The sequence below is a fragment of the Eupeodes corollae genome, chromosome 1 (genome assembly GCF_945859685.1).
Source record: "Eupeodes corollae chromosome 1, idEupCoro1.1, whole genome shotgun sequence".
Lineage (NCBI taxonomy): Eukaryota > Metazoa > Arthropoda > Insecta > Diptera > Syrphidae > Eupeodes > Eupeodes corollae.
The window spans coordinates 46,774,267-46,790,762 of NC_079147.1; the positions used below are offsets into that span (position 1 = coordinate 46,774,267).

General features: G+C 33.2%; 2 protein-coding genes across 2 annotated transcripts in view; one reads left to right on the forward strand and one right to left on the reverse strand.

Annotated features, from left to right (window-relative positions):
• Positions 1–4,531, reverse strand: part of LOC129938540 (proline-rich transmembrane protein 1-like) — a 25,621-nt gene extending 21,090 nt beyond the window's left edge. Inside the window, exon 1 of the mRNA XM_056046169.1 lies at positions 4,519–4,531. Coding sequence (XP_055902144.1) covers positions 4,519–4,531 — 13 coding nt within the window. The remainder of the gene's footprint in view (positions 1–4,518) is intronic.
• Positions 4,532–9,382: 4,851 nt separating this feature from the next.
• LOC129938547 (protein turtle homolog A-like) overlaps positions 9,383–16,496 on the forward strand; it is a 103,317-nt gene continuing 96,203 nt past the window's right edge. Inside the window, exons 1-2 of the mRNA XM_056046180.1 lie at positions 9,383–9,830; positions 10,037–10,537. Of these exons, the coding sequence (XP_055902155.1) occupies positions 9,383–9,830; positions 10,037–10,537 (949 nt within the window). The remainder of the gene's footprint in view (positions 9,831–10,036; positions 10,538–16,496) is intronic.

A 16,496-nucleotide genomic window follows, 5' to 3' on the forward strand; every position in this document is an offset into this window, starting at 1 on the left:
AGTGTGGGTCGCATCCCAGCCTCTTTTTTACGTTTACTTTTGAAACTGAAAATGGATAACCCTGTATTGCTATGAATATTTTGTGTCAAATAAATCGGCAGACGAAATGGGAAGTTATAATGTGTGGTTATCTCTTTGGATTGCGGAGCAAGCTTGTGAGACCAACTCGTGCCTTATATTTTAGTTAGGAAGAGAAGTTTTGATTTAATGTTAATACAAAATTGGGGTCAATAAAGTATTCCAATCATTCTTCCTCTGTCCTCTTCGTGATGTATTAAGAAAAGCTTGAGAGATAAGAACTTCACAAGTCAGTTTAATGTGCAAAAAAATTAATTGGCATTTTTGTAAGATCAACCCTCTTCCATGTTTACATTTTGATATTAAGATTCTTGAAATCAGTTCTTAGGAATTCGATAACTTTGTCCATTTGTTCAATATTCAAGCAGCGTTTCATAACTCGTAGTTTCTCAGGAACTATTTGAATAAAATTCTTAAAATCTAATATTAAAGGAATAATATTTACAAAAAATCATTTCTAAACATGAACTGCACAGCACTTGATTTTCTTATTAACTGCTTTCATTCCTTCAGCATATGTAAAAAATGTTTTTCAAATTAATGTGAAATGAGAATTTTAGTGAATTTCGAGCTTATAGTTTCGCAATAATCGAAAGTCGTATCTTTTAAAAATGGACAATACTTAACCTAAGAGAAAAGCTTTAAATAGAAGTATTCAAACAAATTTTGTACGAAAGCATTCGCATATTAAAAACAACTTAGTCACATTTCTTACTTTAAAACTTTTTAGAAGTGTAAGAACACCAAAACCAATCCATCATCCGAAGACTTTTCAACAAAACTATGATAACTATAAATCATTTATCACTTTTGTGTAATTAATGACATTCCCTTGATATCAATGTTTTAAAAAGCTATTTAATTGTTATTTACCTTAAATCAGTTCGTGTTAAAAAGTTTTTTACTTATTGTATTTGAATTGACGTTTTAAAGTCTTTAAAAATATTTTATACTCCTAATAAAATTAAATAGATGAATTGAAATTGTTCACCCTGTAAAGTTTGTAATTTCCTGTCGTGCTAAATGGCATTTCTCCAAAATATTCCTATAGATGTCTTCTATTTTTATAAGAATAGATGATTTACTTGTGCTAACGCTTAGCCCAGCTAAGAGCCAATGGTTCTAGATTTCGATATCCACTCGTATACCTCTTTTCAAGAATCAAGATATACCTAACCTATTCTTAAAGATTCATATAAGTGGGTACATAATAACACCCGAAAGCCATAGATATGTATATTGGTAAAATGTCTGAAACAGATTCTACAATGTCGACGAAGACCATTTCCACTTCCACTTCCACTTTCATTTTTCCACCTCACTAGGCCGACACGATGATAATGACATGTGAAGAGCATGAGAAATCATTTCGGTTGTTTGCTATTCCTGGAAATATGCTGATTTCGAGATTTTTGTGTGTTTTTTTTTCTTTTGGTGTCCCAAACAAGCTTAGGGGTTGGCTAACCATCCCCCTTACACACATATTATATTGGGTTGACACGGTGGGTGGTCATAAAGACAGACTTTGGATAAAATATATAAAAATGCTTCGCAAGAGAGTTGGGGGGGGGGAAGGTTATAATACTGTTGAAAGAAAATAGGTTTCGAATTGTTTTATAAGATAAGGGAATTGAAAACTGTGAGAATTCGACTTGGGCTTTAGTTCTGTTCTGTTTTTTTTTGTTTGTATTTTTGGTTTTTTAAAGGACCAATATTTCAAGGAAACCATTTTGTATGTATGTATGTAGATTGTAGATATTGTTCACTTTTTCATTTTGCATATGTTAAAATTCTTTTTATGTGCTACAAGAAAGGTACACAAGAATAATACATAAACATAATATATAAATGATAACAACATAAAAAAGGCACAAATGACATTTTAAGTCCTTTTGGGAATAATGAACATAATATCTATGTACCTACCATACATCTCATTTTGGATTACGAAATCGTTTTTCTTTTTTGTTAGGGTAGGTATATAATGTTGGGAATAGGGAGGTTTACGGAAATGGACAAGGGTCATATTTTGGTCTATAGTATCAAGGGAATAATAATAAAGATGATTGAGAACATGGTTGAATTGGTTGAAAACCAATCCATTAAAAACCTATTTCCCATACATGGTGTTTTATTTTTTTTTTTTAAATATTATTTTTATTTTTGAAAATCTATAGAAACACACAAAGTTTTATATTAAATTATAGTGTTATATTCTGAATATGAGCAATTTAAGTTGAAGTTAAACAGGCCAGCTCTTTTTTGGCACTGAGTGAAACCCAAGTAGGTGAAAATTCCGATCTTACCGAATTTTGTATTCATGGGTATAGCTTTGTGCCTCTATTCTATTTATGTGGTTTAAACTTTCTGTAAATAAGCAAATCATTCACTATTGCCGTCATTATAGAAGCCCTAATTTCGACAGAATGTCAACTTCTCGGGAATTTGATCCCTTGTCTGATCAAATCCAAAGAATTGCTTCTTTCTATCCTCGCACTAAAATCTTTGTTACGGGCGATTTCAATGGCTTGAAAATTTGGGGCAGACAACATCCAAAGGATTGTGTGCCACCTAAATCAGCTGATCAATGGACCCACTCAAATATCAGACGTGTTACGTCGAGCAGAAAACACTCTTGACTTGTTTCTTACCTCTGACCCTGATGAGAACACTTTTAGTGTTCTATCACCTCTAGGGCAGGCGCATCTGACCATTGTGTCGTATCAGCAAATTTATCGTGTCAAAACTCTCTAATTAAAGAAAGATCTACTAAGAGAACCGTTTGGCAATACGAGAAATCCAACTGGGACGATCCCAATAAAATTATTTTAGGATCTTTAACTGGTCACTATGCTTTCTCGATAGTGAAGTTGACGCCAGCGTTGATATGATCACAAGTTTTATTCTTTTGGGAATGAGAACTTTTATCCAAATAGGATTGAAAGCATCAGACTTAAGGAAAACGCATGGTTCGATGGGAGCTGTAAAAAGGTTATTAGGGTTAAGAAGATAAGTTTCGGATGTTTAAAAGCCAATCCAACTAATTAAAACTGGGATAAGTTCAAGCAAGCAAGGAAAGCCTGCAAAGCCCATATTCGACGGACGAATTTTTTCATGACCAAAAATTACGGCAAAAATACTGCAATGTCTCAAAGGCAGTACAAATTTTTGGTCATTTGTAAAAAAAATATGAGGAATTCTTCCGCTACCTTGGTTCCTACGCTCGTTGTCAATGACACTCCTTTTGTTAGCTCTTCAGGGAAAGTTAATCTCTTTGCTAGGCAGTTCGCCGTCAATTCATCGCTGCCAGTGGGTGTTATGACTCTGCCTGTCATCGATTAGTTATTCTATGGGGCAAATATTTTTTCGCGCTCGTACTGTAACCAGAGTCCTAAAGGATCTTAACATACATAAATCCGTTGGTCCGGATGGTATCCCCACTATTGTTCTGAAGAGTAGTTCTTCAACCCTGGCAAAAAAATTGAGTAAGCTTTTTCATCTGAGCGGATTTGCATAGCCGATTCCCAAAAAAGACGAATCTTCCTCACCCTCTAATTACCGACCAATTGCACCTATGTCCCTTCTTTTCAAGGTCATCTAGACGCTGATTAATTATCAGCTCAAGAAATATATCGAAGATCGAAAGCTTCTTAATGACCAAGAGTACAATTTTTTGCAGCAATAGGTCCACGAGTGATCTCATGGTTCATCTTACCGAACAGTGGAGCAAATCCTTACATTGTTTTGGGGAAAGGAAGATTATGCACTTGATACTTCCTAGGCATTTGATAAGGTTTGGCACTTCTGCATTGAATTAGTAATGACCTTTTAAGTCGTTCAATACAATTAGAAATTTAGAAGAAATTTGTATCCCTTCGGATCGGGCTGATATTTACAAGACTTATATACGTCCAAGGCTTCAGTATAACTTCCATCTCTGGGCCGATGCTGCTGCAACTTACTTAAGCTTTTTGGACAGAACCGAACGTAGAGCATTTAAATTGACTGGTGATAATATCATCACTAGTTCATTTATTTCGCTTGTAAGGTTTCTTGTCTAACCCTTTTTTAATGTTATTTTTACAGCGTATGCTCTAGAGAAATAGCCAGCTGTATTCCTCCGCTTAACCGTAATAGTCACGCTTCTAGGAATGCTCATCAGTATATCCTTGATCCCAACTTTTGTCGCATTGTCAAATACAAAATTAGGAAATTGTGAAGAGATAAAAAGAAGATAAAAAATGTTAAAAAGTTCGTTCCCCAAAATAAGCTTATAAGATGATTTACCGTATTTTAAACAATTTTATCTTCTGGAAGTTAAAAAATGTAAATATAAATAAATTTTGAAGAATCAGGGCTTAGTGAATTTGAAGTCTCAATTTTTAGGGAAAGAGGGGATGCCTACAAGTTTTATTCCGAGTCCAACTATCTCTCTCTCACTTCCACCAACCATTTTTAGTTCACACATTTCCAGTTTTGAATTTTCTATTTCAAACGTTTTGGTCTAAATATCCTTGTTGGCTATTAGTTAATCTCACAGCTATTCTTCGTCTCACAGTTTATGGTACATTTTTCTTAATCGTTCCGAAGCTATTCCCTTGCGTGCATGTTTGTTAATTACCTACCACAACCCCCTTTTATTAAAAGAACCCTGAGAATCTACCCTAAGCACAAGGAAGTCGTTGATGATGATAAGTTTTCTAAAAGCAGGCAATTGTCCTTTTCCATTTCAAATATCTATGACAAATAAGTTGTAAGAGAAGGGCTGCCAAACGTTCAACTCACAACAATAAAATATGTTAAAAAAATGTACAAAGAATGAAATATATGAAACTCATATAAATATTAACAAAAATGTACATATCCATGTTTGTAGGTATATAATAATATATGCAAATATGTTCTATTCAGATAACGATTGTTAATACTTAGTCCTTGATGGTTGTTTATTCTCTTGCATTTATAACCACTATGTAAAGGCTTTCCCAAAGGACATCTCTATATACGTTAGTTACCAACTGCAAACGAAAACAACAACAACGATGACAATAGCGCACCATCATCATAAAAGATTGCTTAAAAAATATGCCGAAATAGTGTACGCTAGGGTAAAATTGTTTACAATATTAGGAAAGTTTCCACATTTTCCTGAATCCTGAATCCTGAACCAGATCGCATCACAAGTGGTTTGCATACAGTAATTTTTTTATTTTTTTGTTGCCTGCCTTAGTGCCTACTCGAATGATAACGGGGACAGGACAATGGACTCTATTTTTTAGTAGGCTGAAATTTCATGCAAAATGAGGACGTTCGACTATTTTAGTTTTTCCGTAATGTTGTTGGCAAAAATTGGAAGAAAGGGGGATATTCTTTTGTAATCATGAGGGACTACAAGCAAATTGACGATAAAATGAAATCAAAAGCATAACAATTTGCGACTTCGAGAACTTTTATTTCCCATGATAGAAAAAAAGGACGAATTTAAAAAAAAAAAATCAAGGACACAAATCTCGGCATGAGAAAAAAAAAATACATAAAACCTAAAAGTATAACATTGTTGTTTGTTTAGTTAAGTCATAAGTTGGATTAAGGAATATCCGGATGTTTTGCTCGTTGCTGTTGTTGGTTTTATATTCGGAATATTTCCCCAACAAGTATCTTTAGGATACATATACATATTCCTCCTTTCCTTTCATTTTATCCATTATTTCCGCTAAGTTAACACTAAAAGCCGTTGGCTGTGCGAGAATATGAGGATGTGTATAGGATGTATGCTTTTATGTACATAGGAATCGTTTAAGAGTATGATGCTTTTAGGGACGAGATAAGGAAGCAAGAAAGTTATTTTAGACAAAATAAAAAAATACAAAAAAATAACACAGAAAGAGCAGAAAATCACATTCGAAAGAATTCGTCGGCATCGTCGCTCGTCGTCGTCGTTGTTATTACTTATAGGAATGCCTCAAGATATCGACGACGACGACTACAAGCGACAGCCTCGACGACGTTCCTCAAATGAACATATATTTTACATGTACGAATATGAATACATACAAATTTTGAAGATATGTACATGTGTTTGTTTTCTATCGTCAAAATAAAACCACAACCCTTGTGCTTTGTAAATTTTACACCCTCGTCCCATGTGATGCAGCAAAAACTTTCAGATAAGTCGATTTGGTTGCAAATAGACATGCGATAGAGTCGTATACACGGTGTTAACTTTAGTTTAAGTGACTTCTTTCTTTATTTTTTGTTCCACTTGTAGCTGCCAATTTGTCTTGCGGTAAGATTATGCTAGATGATATTGTACATATGTAGTACATTCACACATACCCACATGTAGAACGTATATAAGACAAAAGGAAACGGATTTCATTTCCGGGAAAATGTGTTAAGGAAATGTATATTAAATGCTTTGAGGAACTAATATAATATCTGTCAATGGGGAGTACTTTTTTATCTTTACGAAGTTTAAATAAAAATCAAGCTGATATTTTTTTTCTTGTAAAGTTGTGTGCGATTTAAAAAATTTATAAAAAAAACTTGTTATTTTTAATAAAATTTAAAACGGTTTTAGAACAAGGTTTTGAGAGAATAAAGATAAAATTTGTTTGGCATAAAAACTATTTTATTTTGTCATATTTTCAAAATTTGTATTTCCAAATTTTATAAAGAGTTTTCCATTGAAGGCGGTTCCCTTTTAAAACTAAGTAAAACAACTTGTTATTGAGATATTAATAACACATTATGTGTGAAAAATAGTATCGTACACTGAGTTACAGTTTTGGATGACTTGGGAGCCTAGATGAGGCTGAATTAGACCAAAGACATCGATTATGTTGTCTTTAAGTGCTGTGATGGTTTGCTGCTTATTCAGTTAGACTAACAGCTTAAGAAAGTGAATGAAGAAAAAATGTGGACAAAATCTAGGTAACTTACGCCACCTTGGCGTGAGATAACCATGCCATGATATCAATAGAACAGAATATCAATTGTGCCTTGAGCTGTGTGGCACGTTCCGCCATCGTTTTGAAGGAAGCTAAGGATGATTTTTCGCCAAAAATTGTTATCAACCTCCAACAAAATTGAATTAGTTTTATATAACGTACATGTTGCTCGTAGGAAAACCAACCTTCTTTCGATTTCAAGGCTCTTTAGTGAGTGGTTTCCTGCGGTCAACTCTCAAATTCAACTAATGGGTGATAAGCTTTTCATTACAACTTTTTACTTGGGATCTGGCACATGGCTTGAAATGTGGAGTAATTGATCCTTTAGAGTCACTGCGGTCAATTTTTGGTGATATTCGAATTATTTTTTCATCAATTGAAAGTTTCATGAATGAAGTACAACACTGGATGCGAGATTACGATAATCTTTGCGATGCACTTTATTATTTAGGGTCAATGGATTTGTTACTTGTTGGTGATTTCAACGCGAGTTTGTCGCAAAATAGTTTTTGAGTGGAACTGCATCTGAGATTCTCAATCCAACTCGAAATCAAAAAAGAGGCTGGGATGCGACCCACACTGATAACTTCCCATCCCGTCTGTCGATTTTTCTTGCTTAAAAGTTTGTCTATATGTACTAGTATCAATTTTACCAAATTTGAGTACTATTTTTTGTAGATTTTATTTTTTATGAAAAAACGGACTGTTGGATTTTTATATAAAAATCATTGAATATTGAAAACAATATTTTCTGTAAAATAAATAAGTTTGAAGCCAATATCTAAATTTTTTGAAAAGATATTTGAGTCGAAAATCAATTTTTACCAACTTTTATTAATTTTTTTTCGGTTTTTAATTTTTTGTACAAAAACTGTCAATTCGATTTTATTCAAAATTTTACTGAATGTTGAAAACAATAGTTTTTGAAAGATAAAAGTAAATTAAAGCCAATATCTCAAAGTTTTGAAAAGATATTTGAGTCGATATTCAATGTTTACCAACTTTTGTTATTTTTTTTCGGTTTTTAATTTTTTGTAAAAACACTATCAATTCGATTTTTTTTCAAAATCTTACTGCACGTTGAAAAAATTTATTTTTTTTAAAGATAAAAGTGAATCTAAGCCAATATCTCAAAAATTTGAAAAGATATTTGAGTCGAAAATCAATTTTTACCAACTTTTATTATTTTTTTAGATTTTTATTTTTTGTAAGAAAACTGTCAATTGAATTTTTTTCAAAATTTTATCAGATTTCAAAAACATTGTTCTCCGTTGCTCAAAATTGTTTTGGAGATGAAATTATATTTTAGTCGTTAAATTTTGGAGGTGACAAATTTTTTTTTTCAGTTTTTTTGATTTATAAAAAAAACCGTTAAACATATTTTTTTCAAAAAAAATATACTTCTTTGAGATCACGTTACAATTTATTATATAAAATTTAATTCAAGTCTCTAGCGTTTTTGGTTCGTAAGATATTTAGGGTTAACCAAAATTTTCACCTTTTTTTTAAACTGCTATGGTAAAAAAAACACCCACGCAATTTTCTTGAGAGCCCTTTCTGCATCTTTCTGCCTTATTATCTGTATAACAAAATTTATTTGGAGTCGATATCTCTTCTGGTTCTTGAGCTATGGACAACGAAAAAAACGTCGCGAACGTACGGACGTACGGACGTACGAACGTACGTACACACGCACGCACAGACATCTTTCTAAAAATCTTTTATTTCGACTCTATTGGCGTTGAAACGTCGAGAAATGTCAAAATTTTCAATTTGACAAATCGGACCCATTACAATAACTTCCTATGGGAAGTTAATAATGAAAGTTGTGATGGAAAGGGCGAAAAGATTTTAGAAATAGCGGACGCATTCGATGCAAGAGTTTTAAATGGAAACTGTAAAGGTGATTCTTACGGTGAATACACTTTTATTCGAGGAACGGCGGCGTATTCAGTCATTGACTACTGTTTTATGTCTGGGACATGAAATTCAATTTTGAGGAACTTCAAGGTCGTTTTTTGGACTACATGCCTCTAGAGATTTTTTGTACAGTATCAACGTCTGAAGAAACTTCGAATTCAAAATGTCTGGCTTTCTTACCAATTTTGTTCTGGAAAAATAGTTTTCAGCACATGTATCAAAAGAATTTGAAAGAGAAACTGGGTAAGCGAATGGAAGAAAACAACCCCCTAAACATGGAAAATCTTACCCAAATTATTAGGGATTCAGTACCAGCTAGCAGTACATCAAGTCGTAAAATTAAATTTATAGAAAAATGGTGCCTTAAAGCAAGGAAGTAGTCATTTGCATTATTAAAAATCCTATTAAAATTCAACTCTTCTGTTTTCAAGATAATGTATGCAGCAGCAAATAGGGATTACAAGCAGCTCTGTTTTTTGAAGAAGAGGCAATATGAACAACAAAATTTAGATGCCCTAAGCAGTGCAAGGTCTTCCGCAGAATTTTGGAAAGCTGTAAAAACCATAAATGGTAGAACCAATAGGATCAGTTCCTCGTTGAAAGCAGTAGAGCTACGAGACTATTCTGAAAAGCTTCTCAACACCCCGCGGTTCTCACCGCTTCCACAGTATGCAGCCCCTTTTTTCATGGACGAGCTTCTTGATGCACCGTTTTCAGCTTTGGAAGTGGCGAATGTGATTGAAAAGGCTAAAGCAGGAAAAGCTCCAGGAGATGACCGAATACCAATGGAATTCTACAAGAACTGTACGATCGAATTTGTGTTCGCATTAAGCGAGGAATTGAACAGAAAGGGAGCTTTTAATAAACCAGAAAACTACCGGGGTATTTCATTTTTGAACACCTCGGTAAAGTTATTTAGTGCCTTGATGTCCAATAGGTTGACGCGATAAGTGGAAAATAAGGGAATACTTAATGAGTTTCAAACGGGCCTTAGGAGAAACCGGTCAACTTCAGATATTTTCATCGATTAATATTGCGGAAAATTACAAAAAAAAGAAAAAACAAGAAACTATTTGGTTTTTTCTTAGATTTACGCGCTGCTTTTGATTCCATTGCAAGTGAGGCACTTTTTTATAAGTTGTACAAGATTGGAATCTCAAGTAAAATTATAAATGTATTGAAAGCTATGTATGAAAGCAACGCCTCGTGTGTTTGGGATGGTGAATTCATTTTAGAAGATTTCGCAACGGAAATGGGTGTTAAACAAGGCTGCGTTTCGAGCACCTTGCTCTTAATATTATTTATAAATGATATCGTTGAAGCTATTGGAGGAGGAATTGAGCTTGGTCAAATATGGGTGCCATGTCTGTTATTTGGCGACGACATAGTCTTTCTGTCGGAGTCTGTTGATGGAATGCAGAGAATGATTACCCGACTCGAAAGCTATTGCGGTCTTTGGAATCTTTCAGTTAATTTGGAAAAATCGAAAATGATGGTCTTCAGAAATGGTTGCGGCAGATATTCTCGGAACGAAAAGTGGAAATATGAAGGTCAAAATATTGAAATTGTACGGGAGCACAAATATCTAGGTATGTTGATCACCCCAAACCTTACCTTGAAAAAAGACTTTCAGTTTAAGTTATCGGAGGCGAAAAGAGCAATCTCAGCAGTTTGGGGTCGTTGCATCGATAGTAAAAACGTGGACCATAGCGCGAAGATCAAACTGTTCCGGTCAACTGCAGTGTCTATTTTACTGTATGGTGCGCAAGTATGGGGATATTCCAAATTCGATGATGTAGAAATATTTCTGAGACACTTTCTTAAACGGGAAAATGTGAGCATTCACTCTGATATTAGCCCGGGTGACTTGAGGAGCTGTTTTCAGAATTTATTGAAAGGAGCAAGTCGATCTATGTAAAATAGTTGTTTATTGAAAGCGCAATCTTCGCAACACAGGATGATTTATAGCCAATTAATAATATAACCGATTTCCACTAAGCATGATAACTTTAATATTAAAACTAAGAGGAGAATTAATTAAGCTCAATTACATTCCACATCGGCCTGAACTAACAATTTTGTGCGACCTTTGTAATCTTAAGGAGAGAGAAGATGTATTTCATCTTATTGGAAAATGTCCCATTCTGAGAAAATTCCGAGTAAGACGCTTTTTAAAAACTTATATGGATATAAACGAAGTCCTGTGCGTTTTGAATCGCGAATTAGGCTGGGAAGTAATGACTCCAAGGTCTTTTTTAATAGACACTCTATCAAGGACATGACTTTGCATATTGTAGTCGTAAACGATAGTTAACAAACGACGTGTAAACGAAAAACATTGACATTTCGATATGTTTAGAGCTAATTGGGTTATATTACACTATTTGATAAGATTGTTTACATCGTTTTGGAGAAGTATACAGTCTGTTAAGTTTCTTACACGTCTAAAAAATTAAATATATTATCCGCAAACATAAGACGCATTGAGTTTGTAAGGACATCAGGTAGGTCATTAATAAAAATAAGGAACAGCATTGGACCTAAATCACTCCCTTGCGGAACAACAGAAGTTACAGAAAAGGGATGAGAGGTAATCGAATCAATTGAAACGAGTTGACTGCGCCCTGTAAGATAAGCTGTCAGCCATTTTAGCATGTTGGAATGAAAACCTATGTTCTCTAATTTTTTTAATATAATTTTATGATGCACCCTCTCAAACGCTGTTTCAAAATCAGTGTAGATAACGTCCACTTGGTAACCCTTTTCTAATGAATTGAGAATACAATTCGTGAAAATGGTAAGGTTAGTGGAAGTTGATCTACCGGGTACAAAACCGCGTTGGTACGGGGATATGATTTCTTTTAATAAAAAATTCAATTTATCGCAAACAATTTTTTCAAATACTTTTGGTATCGAGGACAATTTACTAATAGGTCGGTAGTTTGTTATTTCCTGTTTTGGACCACATTTATGAAAAGGAGTAACAAAGGACGTTTTCCATTCTGGCAAGAAACACCATATGTTAACGAACTATTCTCTTACTTGGATTCCAAAGAGTAAATATAGTTTTTATATAAAAATTTATTTAGAACATTGAAATTCATTTCACACTCATTATAAATGCTGCGCAAATTGGCATCAGAATAACACTTTCTTAAACATTTATAAGCTTTATTCTTTTTATTATTTAAATTAATTAATCGACTGTTATACCAAGGAGGCTTAGAAGCATTTTTCAACTTAGTTTTAGGAACAAATAGATCGATGGCTGTCTTAAGAGAACTAAGAAAATTGCTGTAAAAACTTGAGAATTCCCAAGATTGAATAAAAGTTGAAGGCAGTACTACATTATTATCAATATAATTCGCAATGTTGTTAAAATTAGATTTGGAGAAATTATATCTATATTTAAAAAGCATTTCTGGTTTGAAAAAGTTCATTATTTTAAATTCAAAAATCAAAGCAATGTGATGTAAAGTGTTTGGAAATATTGGAAAAATAGAATTATTTACGAACAAATTTAAGTCTTTATCTGCAAACAATAAATCGAGTGTTCTATTTAAACTATTTTTACAATTGTTTATTTGAACCAAATTTACAGTTAAAAGCGAATCAATAAATAAGGAATCACACTCATTATTTACATTAAAAGGAACAAGAAGACCTTCATCAGAATCAAATACCCAATTTAAATTCGGCAAGTTAAAATCACCTACTAAGATGACATGCTGTTTACTATTAAGCTTAGAAATATAATAAAAACAATTATTTATATGTTCTTTGTACAATATAATATAACTCACTATTACAAAAATATCTTTTTTTCAATTTAATGATACCTTAATAATAATTTGATCAATGTCAAAAGATGAATTATTTGATGTTGGCAATGATAATTCGGTACAGGCATATACGGAGCGCACAGCAAGCAACACCCCTCCTCCTCTTTTAATTTAAATTAAAAATAATTGTCAATCTTGTAGACGGCCTGAGGCCAAACCACATTAATCTTATGTTAAAAACAATTGTCATATTATATTATGCAATCAATAAAGATTTCTACTACTACTACTAACTATGTAATTATTTGTCAAATTCTACCAGTAGCTCATTCAAAAATATTATTAACCTCCCAAAAGAAGTTAGTGTAATCGGTCTGATTTATCGAATCGAAAATTTAGACGTTTCTTGACGTTTCATGGTCCCTAAAATCTTCATAAAAGGGAAAGATGTATGTGCGTGAGTGTGTACGTTCGCGAACCATCTTGTCGTCTTTCATATCTCAAGAACTAATAGATATATCGACTTTAAATACATATATATTATTAAACAGAAAATAATGCAAAAAAGATCCTAACAAAAATTAATGACTGTTTTTTTTAAACGCAAAATATCTCACCAACCAATGACGCTAGCAGCATAAATTTTAAGTGATACCAAACTGATATGAATAACAAAAAATCAAAAGTATTGACAAAAATAATAATTGTCGCCTTGAAACACGTTTTTGACATCTGGTAATATTTTGAGCAAAAACAAATTGATAGTTTTTTTTACAAATAATAAAAACTTAAAACCTAAAAAAAATATTACTAAAATTTGGTAAAAAAGTAATTTTCGTATGTCAAATGTCTTCTCTATCTCTACTTCTATGAATATAAAATAAAAACAAGCTAAGGTAAACAAATAAGCTTTGCAGAAACTTTTGAGTCAGTCACAAATTACATGTTTTAGAATCTCCTTTCACTTAAGTTCACAAGAGATTCAAAGTTTTTATATTGATAAATATGAAATGTGCATAGTGTTTTTCAATAAGCGATTAGATTAACAAAAGTTTCACTTATGCTGTTTTTGGGACATTTATATTCTTGAAATTCGTGTTTAACGTATAAAGCAAATTCCCTTCAAAACGTAAATTTTTTTGTAATTTGCTCCGACCTTAAAAGTTTTATTCAACAGAAAATCAATTTAAAAAAAAAAATATTGCCCGGCTTTAAATGCCATTAAAAAAAATAATGACATTTTTGATCATCAAAAACCATCAATTTGAAAATTTGACCATCGACAAGAAATCTTATTAAGTTGTTGAGAAATTTTGAAAGAAAAATAACCTCTTTCTTAGGGGGTACCTTTCTGGAGCAAAACTAAAATAGGTTTTTTTCTTGTAAAAAACAGCCGAAAAAAATAGAGAAAGTTCTAAAAAAATCTATCGGTTCATTTCTCAAAAATTCGAATTTTCAAATTTACACCAAAAAATTTGTATGGCGACTGCTGGTTTTTTAGTATTAAAAAAACGGATTAAGCTAATCGGCACAGTGGTTTATGTTTTAGGGGCTAGGACAGACAGACATACGGATGGAATGGGGGACCCATTTTTTGTGTCTTTTCTAATATCTACTTATTGTCATTCGAATTTTTTTACGAATGCAATACTTGCCATACACATAGTTCCTATGTGTCGCAATTAAAAATCACTCCAATGTTCACTACTTATGTGAGTCAAAAAATTAAGATGGAATTGAAGGCTTATAGTTTCAGGAATTTCTTTCTCTTATTCAAAGTTTCTTCTTAAAAACTTGAATCTTTGCTATTTTTCTTGGAAACAAATTTTATGAAAATAATTTAAGGCATTTCTCAAGTTACAAACACTTTAAATGTTTTTGACAGCAAACCATTTTGGTGAATGTCGTTAAATTACTAACAAATCTTTACTCAAACAACTTCACTGCATAAGCTTTATGGCTCATGTTATCATTTTTTGTTTTCTAACTTCTTCTAAATCCGAAGTTCAAAAAAAAACTTGAATAATTTAAACACGCTAAACAGATTTAGTTATTATTTATATAAAAAATTTAGAAAGGGGTATCGTGTATTTAAATTCTAGTGAGTCATAACAATATACCTGCCTGAAAAATTATCTCAATTCACCGAAGCATACCGCAAGCTCTTCCATATAAAACCATAGTTAAAAAATAAAATAATAAAAGACGACAATTTTAAGAAATTTCAAAAGAAATAAGATTATCCTTCCTTAAAAACACAATTAGGCATTCAAATTAATTTTTAATCCTCACAAAATCCTTAATAAGATATCTTAAGTCCATCTTGGTCGGGACCACCGTCGCGTCGCTTCATCGTTGTTACACACCAAGACCAGACACAGAGGAAGCCGCGAAGCTCCAGACATAGTATAGTGTACTTTAAGCTTATCTTCTTACGTCCCATTTACCGCATAATTATTATGTTGCCAAAAAGAAAAATAAGAAAACTTAAGAGAAGAAAGAACGCCAAGATTCAACTTAAAACGAATCCTTTTTTATTCTCTATAATACTACTCCTTTTGTATGGCGTAATGCTATAGTGCCAGCCATCGTCATTAGCATACACTAAAGAAGGAAATGTATGTGTGTTAATGTATATGTATGTATTTTTCTCAAAAGATGTATGATAAAAATGCATTGCATAAGTATTAGCTAACAAAACGAACAGGTGTGCAAAGGGGAGAGGATGTGCAGGAGTCAGTCCTGATAATCAAAATAAATTTCATTCCCATGCAATTAATTCGACTAATTAGTATTTACGAGGGGTAAACTTATTCGATAACTTATTGTTAGGTGCTCATAGGTAGAGAGGTACCCATCAACTCTGGACCGCAGCACTAGCAGGAGCAGCAGCTCCACACTCGTGTCACGATTCTCTTTTTTGTGTTCACTTAGAAAGCAAACCACGCAAATCTCCATCAACATGCGAGCAAAGCCATTTATATCTGATTTAGATTTACTATAGATACCTCGGTCCTATAAAAGATACATCCAATCGATACGTGTGAAAGTCGTAAAAAACATTGATTTACTTCGTTATATCGGTGGGAGGGAGCTGGCGGCTGGCGCTGCTACCACCGCGAGGTATGATGTAATCACATAGTTAAACGATCGTGGTCCAGGATAAGTAATGTCCTGTTGCCACGTCTTTTTCTGTTGCTCAATTTGTTCACACAAAAGAACCGCCCTATCTTTATGGAAATCTACTGGCTCAGTACCTGTACATACCTTGAGTATCTATCTACCTACTAAACGATCTATGTCTTCTATTCTAAGACATCAGACCAAATTAGCAAGCTCCACACTATATAGACTTGCATATAATTCCCTTTCTTTTGTTAGATACTTCTACTGCTTTGATAAAGCAACGAGAACGACGCCGATGACGACGAACGTCGGGATGAGCACCGCGGTCGGTGGCGACTCCAGAATTTTCACATTTAGTACGGTACAACACTCCCGGCCTTCTGCGTGTTAGAATAGATATAGGCAGAATGAAAATAGATAGAAAATGGAACAAAAACATCATCATCATCCGGATGAGAGTTCTAATTCAAAGTGTTTTGCTCGCTCTTAAGATCTCAAACACACGATAGAAGACGATAAGATAAGAGTGTTGGAAAATGCAAAACGGTTTGTATCTCAATTTACTCACTATTTTGTGAGCATTAGACGAAGAAAACTCCCAGCACTTTAGCCGTTTAGGTTTAACGTTTAAGCATAAGCA